The sequence below is a fragment of the Fusarium odoratissimum genome, assembly GCF_000260195.1.
Source record: "Fusarium odoratissimum NRRL 54006 unplaced genomic scaffold supercont1.9, whole genome shotgun sequence".
Lineage (NCBI taxonomy): Eukaryota > Fungi > Ascomycota > Sordariomycetes > Hypocreales > Nectriaceae > Fusarium > Fusarium odoratissimum.
Genome location: NW_022158695.1, coordinates 1,263,385 through 1,280,273, shown reverse-complemented (window position 1 = coordinate 1,280,273; position 16,889 = coordinate 1,263,385). Strand labels below are relative to the sequence as shown.

Below are 16,889 nucleotides of genomic sequence, written 5' to 3'. Positions count from 1 at the left end.
TTGAAATTCGCATTAATTCGACAGTAATGGGAAATATTGGATCGATATTTGTAGTATAATAAATGTTAAATACGGTTATCATCATTCTCAAATCTGTATAAACTCATATTTATACTGCTGACACTAAACCTTCCTTTTGCAGTCCATAATCTTATCCGTAAATTATACGATTCCCCCTCCCACTCAGCACATTCAGCCTCAACTCTCACCGTCATAGATATCACTTCCCCTTACACATATCGGCTCCCCGCGTCTTCTCGGACTTTTCTGTGGGACCTCGCGGCCGGAGATACGCGCGCTAAGACCCGGCGTCACACTCGGACACGGAGCAACAAAATACGAATAAACAACACCGAAGTCCGGCAGATCTCGTTAGTGCATTTACCTAATTGGGAATGTTATCACAGGGGATGTTGATGTGCTGGTCGTTTCGCGCTAGTGAGACGGCGGAAGGCCTCCGCGATGGGAGAGATGCACTTTCGGGGTGACTTTCCGGGTTCTCGTATCGGAGCGTCATCCCGATGTCTTGATTGCTTTTTGTGAGTAGAGCTTTAAATAACTGAGATGATCAATTGCGAAATGTACCCCGCATTACATAGCTAAACTACCCCGCGGTGTCGTATCTTTTGCTTGATCCCAGCATCTTCACCGACCTCCCTCTCCATCTACAGCTTGTCATCGCATCATGTCTATCAACAAAGTCCTCCTCGTCGGCGCGAACGGCAATCTAGGCTCAGTCCTTCTTGAGGGTCTGGTCGCCTCAAACTCCTTCTCCGTTTCCGTTGCCAAGCGCGCATCGTCCAAATCTACACCTGCGCACGCATCCTCTGTAAACATCGTCACGATCCCCGATGACCTTGCCGTTGAAGGTTTAATTCCAATCCTGAAAGACCAAGATGCTGTTATCGCTTCTTTCCCCTTAACAGGCGTCGTTGACCAGCATTTACGTCTTGCTGAAGCCTCTGCGAAGGCTGGTGTCAAGAGGTTCATTCCAGCTGATTTTGGGAGCTGTGACGCGCAGAGTGAACAGGCGAAGAAGCTGTTGAAGTTATATCGTGACAAGGATACTGTAAGGAGCAAAGCTGTCGAGCTTGCGAAGGAATATCCTAGTTTCTCGTGGACGTCGCTTGTGTGTGGGCATTTCTTCGATTATGGTATTCTCGATGGTCTGCTACATACGGATCTTGAGACCAACACCGCTGTCATCCTCGACAAGGGCGATGTCCCAGCTTCAGCATCTACACTCCACCGCGTCGCCGAAGCGTTAGTCGCCGTTCTCAAGCGTCCCGATTCGACAAAGAACCGTCTTCTCTACGTCCAAAGTTTCTGCAAGACACAACTTGAGGTTGTAGCAGCACTGGAGAAAGCTACAGGCGTAGAGTGGAAGAAGGAGTTTGTGGATTCGAAGGCGTTCTTGGAGAGGGAGGTTAATAAGCTAGCGGTGGAGTACAGTCATCATGCGATGGAGGAGATTGTATTTGTGCTGGGAGCGCTGGATGCTGAGTGGCCGAAGCGGGGAGATGCGTTTGCGATGAAGGAGTTGGGATTGGAGGATGAGGATCTTGATAAGGTTGTCCAGAAGGTTGTTGATGAGTGGAAGAGGGAGAAGGAGGAGAAGAAGTGAGCATGTTAGACGTTGGCATATACCAAAAGGCTTTAGAAGGTTAGGACTTGCCTCGACGGCTGGTTTGCATTTCTTGTGAAGGCCCATGATAGATCATGACAATCAGAAGCATTGACTTCGTTGTGTGCAGTGTTGATCTCACCACTCTATCTGCAAGGTGTACGTTGTGCTACCCTCTGCCACGAAAAGATGGCCTCATTCAGTCTTACTGCCATAGTATCGACAAAGTAGCTCTACAGCGGACAACGGCTCACGTAGAGTGCCCAAACCTCATCATCCCAGATATACAGAAGCATCGCTGGGACCACCGAGATGCCCAAAAACACTGATCATCTCCGCAACAACCCATCTACATATAGCTTCACCCAAAGCAAACACTCACGACCCCAATCTGGCAATCCCTACATCATGACGCTCGTATTCCTTCCCCTCACATAAATGCCGACGCTCAATGCGGCTATCCAAGAGTGATCTTCAGGGCCCTCCTACGCCATCGTTTCAGCCCCCAACCTAATCCACGTGCCTCACTTACATCACCGGCTGTCATCCTCATTCCTTCATTTGGAAAGTGGGATTCTGTTTGGACTACAAAGATCGGATCGTCGGCAAGGTTTATGATAGTTTTTGTAAAACCTCGTATTTCGGTCTGGGCTGACGATGTTGGTATTTTGGAGGTGTGAGGGTTAGGTATAAGAGGTGAGTATGTTGCTGCTGAATTGAGAGGGTTTTGTGGTATCGGTTTCAACACTGGCACCAGATTTTAATTGAAAGTTCTTCATTAAAACAATACAACTTTACCCCTGCGTATATCTTGGCAACATGTGGTCTCTCTACTTCCTCATAGCCTTTCTCGCAATGTAATCCCTCCCTTTCATCCCTCTTGCACTACACTAACACCCTCAGCTCACCCACCATCGCAAAGAAATCCTCCAAGCCCTGCCCAACCGTCACAACCACTGCAACTCTCTGCAAAACCTGCGTCGTGCCCGCCTGTCTCACCATCGAAACAATTTCCCCCCAGCGAAACTGCCCCTCGAAGGTCCCAACCTCTGGCACATCATTCCCCTGCTCCAAGTCAAAGTGTCCCAGTGGCTGCGCGACTTCTTACACCTACGCTTCAGCCTATGGAACTGTTACTAAGAAGCCTAAGTGTCCTACTGTCACTGAAACAGCTACTATCTGTTCAGATTGCATTAGACCGATGTGCTTAACCTTGGAGACGGTGAGTTCAGTTTGCGGATGTCCCGAGTCGCCTGCTACGGTTACGACCAGCTACCCTTGCGGTGAGGATTGTCCTGTTGGTTGTGGGACAGAGTATGTTACTCCTACTGTTACGCCGAATTGTAAGAAGAATGAGGATTAGAGGGTGAGGCTGGTGGTGAGCTGTTGTGGTTGGTAAGGGTTAAGGGATGATGGCGTGTTTGTGCTAAGGCCTGGAGAAAAGTATTTGAGACATGGAAGAAGTGTAAGACAGTTGTGGGATGTGCCGGTGTATTGGGTCTGGTGTTAGTCTTTTGAGAATGTCAACTGAATGTTACCTAAATGTAAACCCTTTCATTCTATTGCAGCTTATAAGTGTTGAAGTACTAAATGAGAATAAGGAATAAACCTCTCTTTCAAACAAAACCTTTCAATCAATAGGTTTGAGATTGGCAACCCAATCTTATCAATCCCAAGTCAGCATTCCTGATTATGGTGTTGATGTCTGAGACATATCTGCTACTAAGTGCCTGCCACTACGCCAGCATTGTCTGCCGCGGATTGGAACGCAAATTGCCAAACCCCATATTTTGGTAATTCTAGATTTCTTATACCCGGGAATAAAGATTGCTATTCATTGAAAGAGCTTTATCATGGAAATGCTGTGAATAGTTGACAGAGAAGAGGCTGGGGTGGAACAAGAGTATATAAGACTTGCAGATCGCTTGGCTAAGCATCATTATCAATCATACTACTTACAACAACTACCACTCATAATATCGACATCAAGACCACTATTCACACAAGTTCACAATGATTACTACAAATATGCATCTGTTAATCCTTCTGCCCATGGTCCTCCTCGCAGTCGCCCTCCCTCAACCTCACCCAAAATATATCGGCTGCGTCTCCCAAACCTCAACCTTCTCAGCAACAACTCTGCCCTCCCCTTTCACAACTCATCAATGCCTCCAAGCCTGTGCCGCTAAAGGTAGCCTCGTCGCCATTGGTAGCGACACATGCTACTGCGATAACGGTAGCGCATCTGCATCTTTCGAACTAGTCGATGAGACTCGCTGCACAGAGCTATGTATTGCCGGCGATGCGACCAGCGGCAAATGTGGAGGACAAGACGTCATGAGTCTGTACCAGATCGACGGTTGTAACGGCGGTTGTGCAAAGAATGGGACTATTCCGCCTGTGGTGCAGACTCCTTGTACGCTTTGTGGACAGGCGACGCTTGTTCCTACTCCTACAGCAGTTCAGAGGAAAGCTGGGAGCCCTTGTCCTTTTGAAGGATGTAAAGCTGCGCCAGCTCCTATTGCAACCCCTGCTGGGAACTCGACTGCCAAGATTTGCCCATCAGGAGGATGTAGTTCCAACGGGCAAGGACGCGGCCAGAGCGGTGGTGGAGAAGCTGGTGGCCAAGGCGGAACAACAGGCACGGAAAATGGATCTTCTGGTGAAGGGTCTAAGGCTGCCCCGGGGCTTGCGAACGAAAGCCCAAGATTGTATTCGCCAAGTATACTGTCAGCTATCGCAGCCGTGATCTTTGGGTTGCGATTCCTATGAGCAAAAAGGAGAAGAATGGGCGCATTCGCTTGCATGTTTTGGAGTTAACGGCTGGGCATGATTCATGATTTGATGGAAACGGAAACGGAAACGGAAACGAAAACAAAGGATAGCTTGTTGACTTGTTCATACTATAAAATGCCAACTTTGACAATATGCTACAATGTCCCAAATGAGTAATGAGCCAGTACAGGAAGGGTATCGTGAAATGGCCTCCCTACGCCTTCGGTGCCTCAGTCAACGGCACGTAGCGGACTCCAAACAACTTCTTCTTCGTAATCTCCCCATTTCCATCCTTCTCAATTCTCCAAACGTGCTGGTTGTACCCCATCTTGTCATCATCGACGGGGATGAACATGCTATAGCTTGTTAGCATACTCACTCGCACAAACGCGATCTCACTTACCACCCAGGCGCCTTCAATTGCTCCAATAGCTCTGGATGAATCTCCACTGCAGAAGCCCCGACATGAATAACATCCCAGCCCGTCCCCTCATTCTTCTCTCCCTCTCTCGGTTCCTCAACCCATCCCTTCCTCCCATCACCTAACCTAAATCTCACCTTGCCACTCTCAAGCAATCTTCTTCCCTCCTCACTTTTCGACATGTTCTTTTCACCAAGTTCTTTCAGCTGACGAATATGCTCAAGACCGACTACAAGGCCCTTCTCACCGACAAGTTCAGCCATAACGTGGGTTAGATACCCAGATCCAGAACCGATATCGAGGACCCGGGGGGCCGGCGATGTCGATGAGGGAAGAAGATAGCTGAGAACATGCTCGATGGCTGAGGCGTGCATATGCGGTGCAGATATAGTTGCTGAGTAGCCGATGGGCTGGGGTGAGTCTTCATATGGCATGGCTGGAGCGTAGTGAGCTCGGTCAACCTGGATGATCAGCATGAGCTTAAGATGGCGGCAGGAATTTCACCTTGAGGAATGCCTCTTTCACTCGAGGGTCGGTAATGAGACCATTCTTCCACATGTTCCCAATAAGAGCCGAGTTAGTGTCTCCGCTGCACGTCCACGCCATGTTGATACTAAAGAGTCTCTGGTGTGTAAGTCGACAAGTGTTTCTGTAGAGGCTAGAGACAAAAGAGGGGAGATGGAGTGATTTCTTGGTGAAAGCCACGATGACGGTGCGAATCTCAGTGATATGAAAAGTTGTAGGAGAAATTAAGATGCAAGACTGATGTTGAGTAATGTTTTACTGATTCTGGAAGGGAAGGAGTGAGTTGTAATGTTATCATCATACCTTATCGTACGTAACCCGAGCTGCCGAAGCTTGTGCGGGGCCGTTCCGTAATACGGGGATCGGCGACGGGTAACCCCACAGACCAAATCACCACTGACATTCACTAACAGGGGCTTTAATTTACAAGATCGTTCACTGCCAGGATATTAGACTGGGGAGGAGAATGTTTCGGGAATAGAGGCTTTGATCTTTCGTATCGGGTTTACGATAATTTAGCTGAAATACGGACGACGAGAACAGGAAGAAAGAGGATTCTTCGCTCATTTATGATGAGCCCTTTATATCTACGGTTCTCAGGCTGCCATCAGCTGCCAAAACATAAATACAACCAAAATCATGTTAAGAGACGTATATAGAGACGTAAGAAACTGCGTGTGACGCGCCAAACACTAAGCTTGTAGTAGGGACCAAAATATCCTTCCCATCCATCCACCCACCCAAGAAACGCCAAAAGGAAAAGAGTTAACGCCTACGTCTCTCGACTGATGCGCTTCCATGATATAAGGGTATTGTTGTACATATTCAAACCCGCTGATTTAGACTACCCGCTCGTTCGACTCTCCCTCAGCGATGATCGGTACACCAAGACCACGATCAGGGCTCTGGAGGACGAGCTGCTCGTGACGTCGTGCTCGTAGAAACTCGGCGACGCTCTTGATAAGAAGGAACCAGCCGACTACCATGAGCACGTAACCTAGCCACTCGCCTCCACTAATGCTGCCGAGATCATCGTCTGTTACGTCGCCTTGCTTGAAGCTGTGGGAATTGGGGTCGGGTGGTGCGGCGTAGCCATCGGGGCCGCTCATCGCTGGGGGCTCGTCTTCGGAAACGCCTTTCATGTAGAAACCGTATTGAATAAGGGTAATGCCGAGACCAGCGCGAGAACCGTTCTTGGCGGCGTGGGTTGAGTGGAGAAGATATGTAAGGAGGAAACCGACGAGCTGGAAGGATGTTGAGATCATGCCGTTCCAGACAAAGGAGAAGAATGAGCCAACTGGCATGCCGTCGATGTAAACCTCGTCGGGTCCTCCCATGCCGGGAGCGAGAATAGTCGTCTCCCAATATGGAGGAGCAGCATCGGCCGCGGCTTGTTCGTAGGACTATTAAAGTTAGTGACATAGCCAAAGGCTGTTTTTTTGGGCGACATACCGGTGGTAATTCGTCTTTCTCGGGATCACTGCTCCCTCTCTCCGGGCGCGCAGACAAATTGGCAAAAACACCATCTGATCCAGAACCGCCTCCTACAATTCTTGTTGGCCTTGAACCGGACGGCGTTGGTGCCGGAGCAGCCGGTTGAGCAGGTGTTGGTATTGTGTTGACATTATCCATAGATGGTGTCGAGTTCTGTCGCATCAATCGCCTCCGATCATCAACCTCATCGTCGCTATCGTCATCATCGTCAAAGGCATCGGCAAGAGTAGCATCGACCTGGCGCGTTGGTTGGGGAGAAGAAGATCGAGAGTGAAATGAGGGAGGTGGCGAGTGGGGGATCGGATGAGAGAGATTGTTGTTATTGTTGTTGTTTCGGGCGTCAAAGTCCTCCTCGTCTTGACCGTTAATCTGGGGCCTTGTCAGTTCGTTCAAAACATCGCTGCTGATTGCGCGACTCACTCGTTCGTATCGTCCGGACATGATGGGCTAATCGTCTGGCGGTGTCGGGCTGCCTCCCGAATCCGCTTACCAAGAGGAAAAGATACGCGATGTCGTAGGATGAGAAGAAGGTTGAAGAGACTCGGGAACGAAAAGAAAAAGGAGAGACGAAACCAGTGCGAGGAAAAAAAGAAAAGAGGATCTTCAAGGAACGACGGCGAAAGGATTTAGTTTTGGGTTTGGGTGTGCTTGCGTTGACTTTGAAGTTTGACGATTACGAAACAGACAGCGACAGGACGGGAGGAGAAAGCCTGCCTGGGGCGAGCGCCTTAGTCGATATGCGGACGGCGGCTGTATTCGGGTTCGGTATCGGCACAGTGTGAAGAACAACAGGGGATGGTCTAGAAGGGTCCTCAGGGGTGATGCGCCCAAGTATCCGCCCACTGAAACGTCGTGGCGCACTGTGATGCTACTTTGGCTTACGGTATCTTTTCATTCACAGCCCCTGATCAAAGTTCAGGGGCACATCAACAAAGCCAGATCTGAGAGGTTATTCTCGAGTGCGAGTCTTTGATGGAACATCGTGGAAGAATGACAAAAGAATTGATTTATTCTTTGTATGACTCTTGACTTGAACTTGCAAGTGGGCTGTGTCAGGTAGCGTTGGATCCACCTCCACATTGAATCAGATCACGGGCTTGTCCTCATCAGGTTCAAGAATGGATGAGGCATTCCATTTCAAGGGTCTCGTGGCAGCCTGAGGCAAATTACGCATGACCCAATCATATGCGTTTCGATTACAGTTTCAAAAGAGATCAGCACTGTGACGGGCACACTGTTTTATGGAATTTCTCGATGGTTGACGTCGAGATATTCTGCTGCAGAGAGGTCCAGTCCTAGCAACGACATCTTGACAGTTCACAATGTCGCGCTCATTATCTGTAAGTGACTGCATGCTCTAGAAGAGGAAGGGCTTAGTATTGACTTTTTCTTTGTAGCAAAAAATCTACTCCGACGTCTTTGCGCGCTGGCCAAAGCAAGCCCTTCGTCCCGATCACCAACTCCAAGATGTCCTAGGCAAAGCCGTAACCGGCCGATTCCAAAACTATAAGCCCTCTATGGAGCGCGAGGAGCTTCTCAAGGCGCGGGCGCTTCAATTCCTTCTCCAAGACCGATATAACGATCGAGTACGTACGACAATACAGCGAACACAATCCGGTGCTAATATTTGTGCAGTTCAAGCTCAAGGGCAGATTACTCGAGCCAAAGAGTCAACCGACATATTTTGCGGATCTAGTGAGGGAAATTGACGAGGCGCCGAATAGATCGTGGTTGGAGAGATTGGGCAAGCGATTAACAGGAATGATTCGGTTTCAGTAATTGGTGGACGAGAAAACGACTTAATGCATGGAAAAGATCCCAAAGAAGGATACTGGCATCTGACGTGTATATGTATTGTACTTGTACATTGTATCAAAAGCGATTCCCCGTATTTGCTCATGTGCCCATATCCAACGCCTTCTAGATCGCTCAGCCCTGTCTAGATGTACTTCTCGTCCGGATCTATCTTGTTAAACCACACTTGGATCTGCTCATAAGCAGTAAACACCAATCCTCCCGAAACTACCAACCTCGCCAAACGTGGCAGCGCACCACTCCAGAACGTCAAAACACCCTCCTGCTTGAAGATAGTCGTCGCGCACTTGAAGCTGTTGCCATATGTCTTTTTCGCCTCGATACTCTGCATGCGTGTCTTGATAGTATCAAGCGGCTGTGTCACATATACAGTGATCAAACCAGCCAAACCACCAATTGCAAAAGTTCCAACGGCACCGAGCTTCTCGCCAGGTGCTGTGTATGACTCGGCCATTTGCTTGAAGAAATTATAGGCGGTGAAGCGTGTTGCGCTGTTGGCAGCTTGTCGAGCGGTCGTGGGGACGAATCCTTGGAAGAAACCTCGGAGACCACGTTCGCGGGCGATGATGGGGACGGCGTGGAGGAAGCCGCGCATTCGAGGCTTAGCGGACTTGCGGTCGTCGATACTGCGATTGTAAGCTTGGGCCCTGCGGGGGAAGAAGTTAACTTACAGAGTGGTCTTGATACTCTCGGTGGGAGTCACAGCAAGCAATGACTCTGTGACCCCAGCACCGAAGCCAGCAATGACGGTACGAGGTCCAGAGAGGTTGCCATTCTCGTCGACTAGAAGCGCCTTGTACTGATCAAATGCAACGAATCCTAGCCATTGTTAGCCAATGCTACGTACGTAAACTCGGGAAGCAGCATACGGATTCCAGCCTTAGCTGCGTTGCCGATGATGAGAGTGGTGCATCCAGCATACCACTGCTTGCCGAACGGCGGCCAAGGGAGCTTCTGTCCTTCGGCTAACCGTCTGTTCAACTGCGACCTTGTCTTTGCAACTACACCAAATCAGTATTGTCCGTATCGACCCGAAGGGTGAGTAAACATACACTCGGCGGGGTAGGTAATAGCTATATGACAGCTTGGTTAGCTACATCTTCAGAGTCATGTCGTGTGAGCATACCAATCTCGATGGCGCCGGCAGTCGATCCAGCGATGATGGATCGCAAGGGACTGGGCTGCTTCTTCTTTTCGCCTGTTTGTGTTGTCGACGCCATGATTGCTGTCCTGCCCGGTTATGGTCTGCAGGTGATGTGGGTGTTGACGGGAATGGGAACTTTTTTTTTGGGCGTGGGACGGGATGGATTTCGTCACTTTTGGTACAGACGGGGAGCTGTTGTAATTTACACGTGCGCCGATGTCGCTGCAGTGTAAGTGTAACTACAGTGGTTGGCTGCTGGACGCGGGCTATGGAGTACTCCGCAAATGCTTGGGCACCGGGAACAGTCCGTTGAAACAGCCACGGATGCCTCCTTATTTTACTTACGAATCCAATGAGGAGTGCTAAGTCAACGGATAGCTACAATTCATTTCAGAATTGAACTAAATTTATGCCGCTTTTAAGTTCCAACCCGTCGGGTGTTACTGAGTCGGCATACCACGGCCCAAGTCAACTTCAACCTCGGCGCACGTTTGAGGCTACGGATACCACGCATTGTTCTAACCACGGCCCATATCTTGTTTGTTTTTGAGGCCGATATGAATAATTACGGATGGATTCTTGTGGCTTGAATACGAGTAACCCGTATGCCATTCAGGGAAAAAAAAACGAATAGCATGTTGCCCATAGGACACCACCTGCACGGTATGGCGAACAGGGCGATTACATGCTATCACCAACTCTTCGCTTGCCCACGAACGTGACTTTAATATTCTAACACATACAACATAATGCGAGGAATTGACTTTGGCTTGAGAGTATACTTTGTTCTTGGTGCTTCCCCGGCTTATGAAGCATGGAAATCCGGGCCCCTCGAGCTTGGTATACATATTCCTTCCTTTCACGCACTTTTAGAAGCAAAAGACATGAGCGTGGAGAAGATCTCTTTGTGCTTAGGCGAGCATGTAGGAGTGATTCCGTCACCGCCGGAATTCCGTGACGAAGATGGTGATGGAGTATGGCAGTCCTTCAGGACAGCCTACATCAAACAAGGCAACGCATGCCGTACCAAGGATTCTATGCTGACACTGGAAGCTGTTCTGGGGCATATCGAAAGGATGGAAGACAGGAACAGGCTTCGGAAATACTAATGCCATTGGGCTTGTGAGAGTATTCATTGCGAAGAGAAGTTTATGTATTTTTGTATGATAACTAAACAAATCCTTGCAGTATCATTTCATCTAAATGCTGGCCAACTCCACTGATGCTTCATTTCTCATACTTGAGTACTCATGTTCATTCCATCTACTTATTCCTCCCCCATTTCTGCTCCAACACAGCCTTCCACTCATTGAAACTCGCCACCTTTCCATTAGCCAACAATATCTCTCCCCTGTGCAACACTCTTCCCAACGGTGGCACAATAAACCACTGATGATCACTCCTACAGATCAGATCATCCCTATGATCGCTCGTCTTATTCCCCTCGCTCTTGATAACAGCCATGCACTTTGCGTCATACGTCTCCATGCAGTACTCACAGATGTAGTACTCATCTGAAGGAGGGATTAGATCTAGACATTGAGCGCAGTTTTGGCGCATTGTTTGGATCTCTGGGAGTTTGGGCTCGATGCGTGAAAGGACGGGTGAGTCTTCTGGAGTAGAGGTGAAGACCTTGGGATCGACTTTGCGCATGGATTGGCTGAGGGCAAGAGCGTTTTCGATGTCGTCGGCGGCGATGAAGAGGCCGAGGAGGTTATCCAGGGCGTATTCGTCGTTTTGGACATCATCGTCAGAGAGGATGTCAAGGCTGTCGTTGATGAGTTGCCGAAGATCGCGGTCTGTTGAAGAACTTCGACCGAGAAGACGATTGAAGAGGATCATGTAGATGGCTGCGATATTGACGTCTGAACCAACCATCTCAATCGGCATGTCATGGTTCTGGTGTCGACTCTGCTTCTGCTTGATCTTCTCAAGGTCTTCAAGCCAACTGTCTGCTTCCGGCGTCCTCAACCCAGCATGGAGGATACGTTCTTTGTACAGGGAAGCAAGTTTCTGGAATGCAAGAGCATAAGCCTGTCTCGTGGGAACGTTACCGCGAGGACGGTATCCAAGTTGCGTTATACCCTCAAATAAATCCAGCGCAGAATCGATATCGCGACTATAAGTGTACGTTGCGCCAAGTGCGAGACGAAGATACAGCGCCTTGAGGGGATCGCGAGTTGCGGTTGCGACCTCAATCGTGAAGAGCAGAGACTCGTAAATGAAGTCTGTTTCACCGACTTTGCTAGCTGCTTTGGGGATCCAGTCTATGACAAGAGGTTTGTTATGGAACTCGAGCAAAAAGTCAACGAGTCTTGTACGCTTGTGTTCTGCGTCAGTGACTTGTTCTGAGAGTTGTTTGAGAAACTGAAGAACAGTTTCGTGGCGATTCTCAGTAGCAACAAGCTCCAGATATCCGAGTTCAGGCTCGAAATATTCCTTGCATTCTTTGCGATCTAGACCGACGACTTTAGCGCTCTTCATTGCCTTGAGGAAGTACTCGAGTGCTTGGTCGACTTTGTGGAGTTCTTCGTAGCAATTGGCGATGAGGATGTGATCCTTGTACAGACGCCATTTGCAGCTCTTTAAAGCCTGCTCGTCGAGCTTGCCACTGGCGATACTCTCTTCTTCAATTGCTTCACACTTGAGAGTTTGTTCTAGAGCCTCTTTGAAGCGACCGTCACGCGAAAGACAGTATGCGATACGACCGCGCGTTTCAACACTGTTATTGTCGAGAGCGAGAGCCTTGTCGTAATGTCCTAGCGCCTTGTTGTGCATGTCATTCGTAAGGTATGTGCTTCCGAATCGACGATGCCAGTGTGCACTCTCTGGGATCTTTGCCCATTCTGCTGCTTTGACGATTCGGTTCTCAACAGGGATCTCAGTCCAGTGGGTATTGCAGTCGGACCAGGAGTAGCCTTCTTGCATGAAAGCGATGGATTGTACGATCTTGAAGCAGAAGAGGGTGGGTATGTATTTCTTGAAGTCTTCTGAGAGCCACGCTCGAGCGTAGAGGTCTCCGATGGGCTTGAAGATACCGGGAGATTCTTTGACACCCTTGCTAGCCCATTCTCGAGCTTCGGGACTGAGAGAGGATTGGACATCGGGATCGCCCATCCATCGTTTCAGACCTTTCATGTTTGCATCTGTAAGGACGTCAAGACCCTCATCATTCTTCTCATACATGAGAGTCCAGTCGAGGATGGTGTTCTCATCAGTGAGCATCTTGTGCACATACTCTCCAAGCTCTTTCTTCTCAGGTGCAGGTACTGTCTTGGGATCGAGAACAGCTAAATGCTCCTGCCAGTACCACGCAGCATACTGCTTCATAGACTCTCGACCACTAGCACTGAGACGATATTTCTCAAAGGCAGCCTTGTTAGTAAAGATGGACAGACAGGTCCTCAGGATGTGAATGCGCGAAATGAGGGGATCGAAGCCGATACCAGCACCAAGCTTTGAAGAGTTTTGAGTACTGAAAAACTCCTTGACGGAAGAGTGGAAGAAAGTAATCCACGTGTTCGTCTTGCTCGATCGAAAGTCCATCTCACTCATCGGATCAAAGAGATCAGAATTGGCAGCTGGACTCACGCCGCGGCCGGGACTTCCTCGTCCAGGGCCCAAAGCCTGTATCGGACTCGTGCGACGTAAAGGAGATAGGTTTCGACCAAGGTCGGGACTTCGACCGAAGACTGTTGGGCTCTTGGGACTTCCACTTCGTCCTGATCCCGGACGACTTGCTGAACTTGAACGTCTGCCTGAGCCTAGATCGCCGTTCTTAATGCGTTGTTGCTTCTCATGCTCTCGAATGAGATCGTCAGTTGTTAAACCGTCTTCGCGCTCGAGTTCAAAGAAACATGCGTATTGACCACGCAGGGTTTCTTCAAGATGGAAGGGAGGATCGCCGAAGCGCATGATGAGGACTGCTTCTAATTGTTCGAGCGATAGAACCTCTTCTGCGCATGCGACCCACTGGAGCATTTCATTTAAGTCTCTCGTCTGGTCTTCGTACAGTGTCTCGGAAAGGTTCTTGAGTGTTTGTCCAATAATACCGTTGATCTCCTTGGGATATGACTGCAGACTGGTAAGGATGCTCTGAGGGTGCCGCTTGCGACTGATGTCTTCCAGCATAAACTTTGCGAGAATGAAGAGACCATCGGCTTGTTTGATCATTGCGTCAATGATCTTTTGTCTAAAGTCTGGAGGTGTGCGGCTCAGGTTGCGAAGGTGCCAGACACTGTTCTCGATGTATAACTTGACATCCTCCGCGTTGCGATCAGGTGTGACGTGAAGTGTTGTGATGACTTGAGTTCCTCGGTTTCCTGGATCAAGGGTATACGTGACAGCCTCAGTCATGTACGTCCTTCCAATAAGAGCAACTTGAAGGGTGACATGCTTGGGTCTCTTGTCAGACTCATCATCTGAGCCCATTTGCTGGAGTAGTTCCTCGACTTCAGCAGAATCCGCCTCATCGATACCATCGAGGAAGATGTAAATCGCCTTCTGTTGCTCTTCTTGCTGGAACGGTTGTACGAAGAGTTTTCGATAAGCACTGGGGATGGTGCGGATCTCATCAATGCTGCGAAGATTCTTGAGAAGCTGCTTGGCGTAAAAGGGATCGCTCTCGCTTAGTTGGTAGGCGAGATCGCGGAGAGCTTGGAGAACTGAACGAGTCTCGGGATTGTTGTCTCTGAAGTAGAAGTACGCAAGACGCGGGATATTCTCTGTGCCCCAAGACACGAGCCTAGTGGTCAAATACGACTTTCCAGTTCCTGTGACGATGTTAGTAAATGCCTGAGTATTAAGACCGGTGAAACATACCTGCTGCACCTGTAATCCAAAGGAAGTTGGTCTTCCTATCGAGCCAAGCGTTAAATCCACCATCTGTAAGGATCCAATCTCCGGTCGATTCCGCGCGTGACTTGTTAAACATAGCAAAGAAGTCCTCAGGAAACGGCGAAGGGTCCAGAATCTCTTTGAGTTTATCCTGATGCGCCGCGATAGTACGCTCACGGCCTTCAGATCTCATCTGCATCATAGTCTCGTTCATCTCCTCAAGCTTGCTCTGCATATTCTCCGTCGTGAGATTAAGCTTGTTGACGCCTCCATAAGTATCTGCAAGAACCTGCCTCTCTTCACCAATGTTAAGAGCCTTGAGCTTATCGAGCGCTTCTTGCACGGGTGTCCCTTTGCCGAATACTGTACGGAAGTATGCCTTGAAGCGACCGCGACGAACCTCCTTGGCAGCTAAGACAAACACTTCAAAGAGTTGCGCGAGAATATTGACGACCTTGTTTCGCAGTGCATTGCCCATTTTATACTGAACGTACACGTCCAGTCGTGATGTAAAGTCCTACAATTGTCAGTAAAGCCTCAAGCGGGGTTGATCAATATCACTCACCTTCAAATGTTCAAATAACTCAACGATAGTATCGTACGCCGAAGAAACATCTCTCGCTGCTCCAATGAGATACGCAACAGCGCCGAAGATTCCCTCCGCCGGCGCAAATGAGTCTGCCGCAGCGCCGCTCACGATCTCACCGATGACTTCAACGGGAGTAAGGCATGCCGCCATAGCGCTAAAGATCGACTGCCGCTTTTCGCGGAATTTAGTAAACTGATCATTCTGCTTGTCGACTTGTTTGATCAGGTCTGTGACGTTGTTTATAGGCGGGTTAAGAAAATCGCCGAGTTTGTCCTTGGAGTCGGAGGAGTACAGCTTGCTAGCATCGTCGAGGATTTGCGCAAACTGTGCTTCCGCTGTGTCTTTGTCTTTGCGGACCGCCATGATGCCTTGACGGTCCTGCAGACGATCTTTACAAAGAAAAAAGAGACTAGAATGAAAGAAGTTATGGCGCAGAAGAGAGGTAAATATAAAAGACGGTTGGCGTTTCAGAAATCAGGCTGAGATGGAAGCCTTCACGCTCTGACTCGTAACCAACTCAGCGGGGGCTAAAACGAATGATCAAAAACTGAGGTATCAAAAAAGTCCGAACAATAATCCCTGTAAGGGTTCGAAAATGAAAGGAGGATCTGGTTGCATTTGCTGCTTACGGTGCATATTATACCATGCCTCTGTTGGTAAGGCTGAGCTGCGTGGTAGGGCGATCTTTAGGCTGTGTTGTAGTAATTCTGGGGCTATTTCTTGGCTATCGACTGAGAGTTCGGAAGACGGCATTTTCAGGACTTGAAATGCCAATTACAAAGATTCCAAGTACATAAAATAAGTCAACAAACGTCAGCCTCGATGCGTCGTTAAACCCTCGTCATCAAACGGGAGGCGTTCAGCCTGAGACACTTGCTCATTGAATGGTTTCACCGTATGTCTTGTAATTCTCCCCGCAATCCACTCGCATTGGGGGCTTATTTTGCAACGTGACCATCATTTGTGACTGTTTTGTTGTCTGGGTGAGTAATAGAAATGGTTGATCTTTACACTTTTTGCTAGGCAGCGATCTGTTATACGTCATTGGTTTCGTTTACGATGCTCGCTCTTTCAGCCTTGTCTTCAAGGTGAGAGAGCGATCGCATCAGAACCACCAAGCCTGTCTTCAGGACCAGGTCACTGCATAAGGCTGTGAAGCCATCCCAAAACGGATTCAAGATTCCACCGCAACCCTCCTGGCGGCCCGTCCCGCGTCGCACTCTTACTGTACTTCTACTCGACTCTCTAGCTACAGTAAAACAAGCCCTTCATTGATCTCCAGGGTTTCCTCACACGCCATGTAACTATATGTCGTCGACCCAACATCAAGGGCCGTTTCAAGAGCGAACACTGCTATTAAGAACCGTCTTTGAGCTTGCACATCTATGCGTCTGCTCCATTTAGCACTCAATAGCAACAGAGTTCAAAGACAGGATTTTTAATAGGTTTAAGTAATGATCGATAGGCGAAAAGACTGTTAAAGGCATGATTGCATATTATATGAAAAACAATAAAGGGTCAAGGTATTTTATTAAAGCAAGAAGGCCAATGTGATAAACATATTAAAACATCGTTCCGCGAACATGCTTAGTACCAGCATTGCTTGTAGTCTAAGATCGAGCCTTTGCTTTAACCAATGTGCTAAGAATCATTACTTAGAACTATC

At 48.8% G+C, this 16,889-nt stretch overlaps 8 protein-coding genes across 8 annotated transcripts; 4 read left to right on the top strand and 4 right to left on the bottom strand.

The window, feature by feature from the left end:
• The first annotated feature begins 525 nt into the window (after positions 1-525).
• Positions 526-1,893, top strand: FOIG_06839 (uncharacterized protein). Its single transcript, XM_031206058.1, has one exon. The coding sequence runs from the start codon at positions 686-688 to the stop codon at positions 1,622-1,624; it is 939 nt and encodes a 312-aa protein (XP_031064782.1). The 5' UTR covers positions 526-685; the 3' UTR covers positions 1,625-1,893.
• A 470-nt stretch (positions 1,894-2,363) lies between these two features.
• Positions 2,364-3,180, top strand: FOIG_06838 (uncharacterized protein). The gene is made up of 2 exons (XM_031206057.1): positions 2,364-2,481; positions 2,528-3,180. The coding sequence occupies exons 1-2, from the start codon at positions 2,444-2,446 to the stop codon at positions 2,985-2,987; spliced, it is 498 nt and encodes a 165-aa protein (XP_031064781.1). The 5' UTR covers positions 2,364-2,443; the 3' UTR covers positions 2,988-3,180.
• Positions 3,181-3,495: 315 nt separating this feature from the next.
• FOIG_06837 (uncharacterized protein) lies at positions 3,496-4,655 on the top strand. Its single transcript, XM_031206056.1, has one exon. It carries the CDS (start codon positions 3,638-3,640, stop codon positions 4,394-4,396), a length of 759 nt encoding a protein of 252 aa, XP_031064780.1. The 5' UTR covers positions 3,496-3,637; the 3' UTR covers positions 4,397-4,655.
• Positions 4,445-5,704, bottom strand: FOIG_06836 (protein-L-isoaspartate O-methyltransferase). Its single transcript, XM_031206055.1, has 3 exons — positions 5,325-5,704; positions 4,803-5,281; positions 4,445-4,755 (listed from the first exon to the last, which is right to left on the bottom strand). Exons 1-3 carry the CDS (start codon positions 5,424-5,426, stop codon positions 4,614-4,616), a joined length of 723 nt encoding a protein of 240 aa, XP_031064779.1. The 5' UTR covers positions 5,427-5,704; the 3' UTR covers positions 4,445-4,613.
• Positions 5,705-5,789: 85 nt separating this feature from the next.
• Positions 5,790-7,855, bottom strand: FOIG_06835 (uncharacterized protein). The gene is made up of 3 exons (XM_031206054.1): positions 7,260-7,855; positions 6,798-7,208; positions 5,790-6,748 (listed from the first exon to the last, which is right to left on the bottom strand). The coding sequence occupies exons 1-3, from the start codon at positions 7,278-7,280 to the stop codon at positions 6,185-6,187; spliced, it is 996 nt and encodes a 331-aa protein (XP_031064778.1). The 5' UTR covers positions 7,281-7,855; the 3' UTR covers positions 5,790-6,184.
• Positions 7,856-7,974: 119 nt separating this feature from the next.
• Positions 7,975-9,024, top strand: FOIG_06834 (uncharacterized protein). Its single transcript, XM_031206053.1, has 3 exons — positions 7,975-8,179; positions 8,237-8,425; positions 8,475-9,024. The coding sequence occupies exons 1-3, from the start codon at positions 8,162-8,164 to the stop codon at positions 8,616-8,618; spliced, it is 351 nt and encodes a 116-aa protein (XP_031064777.1). The 5' UTR covers positions 7,975-8,161; the 3' UTR covers positions 8,619-9,024.
• Positions 8,576-10,034, bottom strand: FOIG_06833 (uncharacterized protein). Its single transcript, XM_031206052.1, has 5 exons — positions 9,781-10,034; positions 9,707-9,727; positions 9,524-9,655; positions 9,326-9,473; positions 8,576-9,280 (listed from the first exon to the last, which is right to left on the bottom strand). The coding sequence occupies exons 1-5, from the start codon at positions 9,872-9,874 to the stop codon at positions 8,779-8,781; spliced, it is 897 nt and encodes a 298-aa protein (XP_031064776.1). The 5' UTR covers positions 9,875-10,034; the 3' UTR covers positions 8,576-8,778.
• Positions 10,035-10,574: 540 nt separating this feature from the next.
• On the bottom strand, positions 10,575-15,827 carry FOIG_06832 (uncharacterized protein). The gene is made up of 3 exons (XM_031206051.1): positions 15,200-15,827; positions 14,620-15,151; positions 10,575-14,570 (listed from the first exon to the last, which is right to left on the bottom strand). The coding sequence occupies exons 1-3, from the start codon at positions 15,584-15,586 to the stop codon at positions 11,062-11,064; spliced, it is 4,428 nt and encodes a 1,475-aa protein (XP_031064775.1). The 5' UTR covers positions 15,587-15,827; the 3' UTR covers positions 10,575-11,061.
• Positions 15,828-16,889: the final 1,062 nt, after the last annotated feature.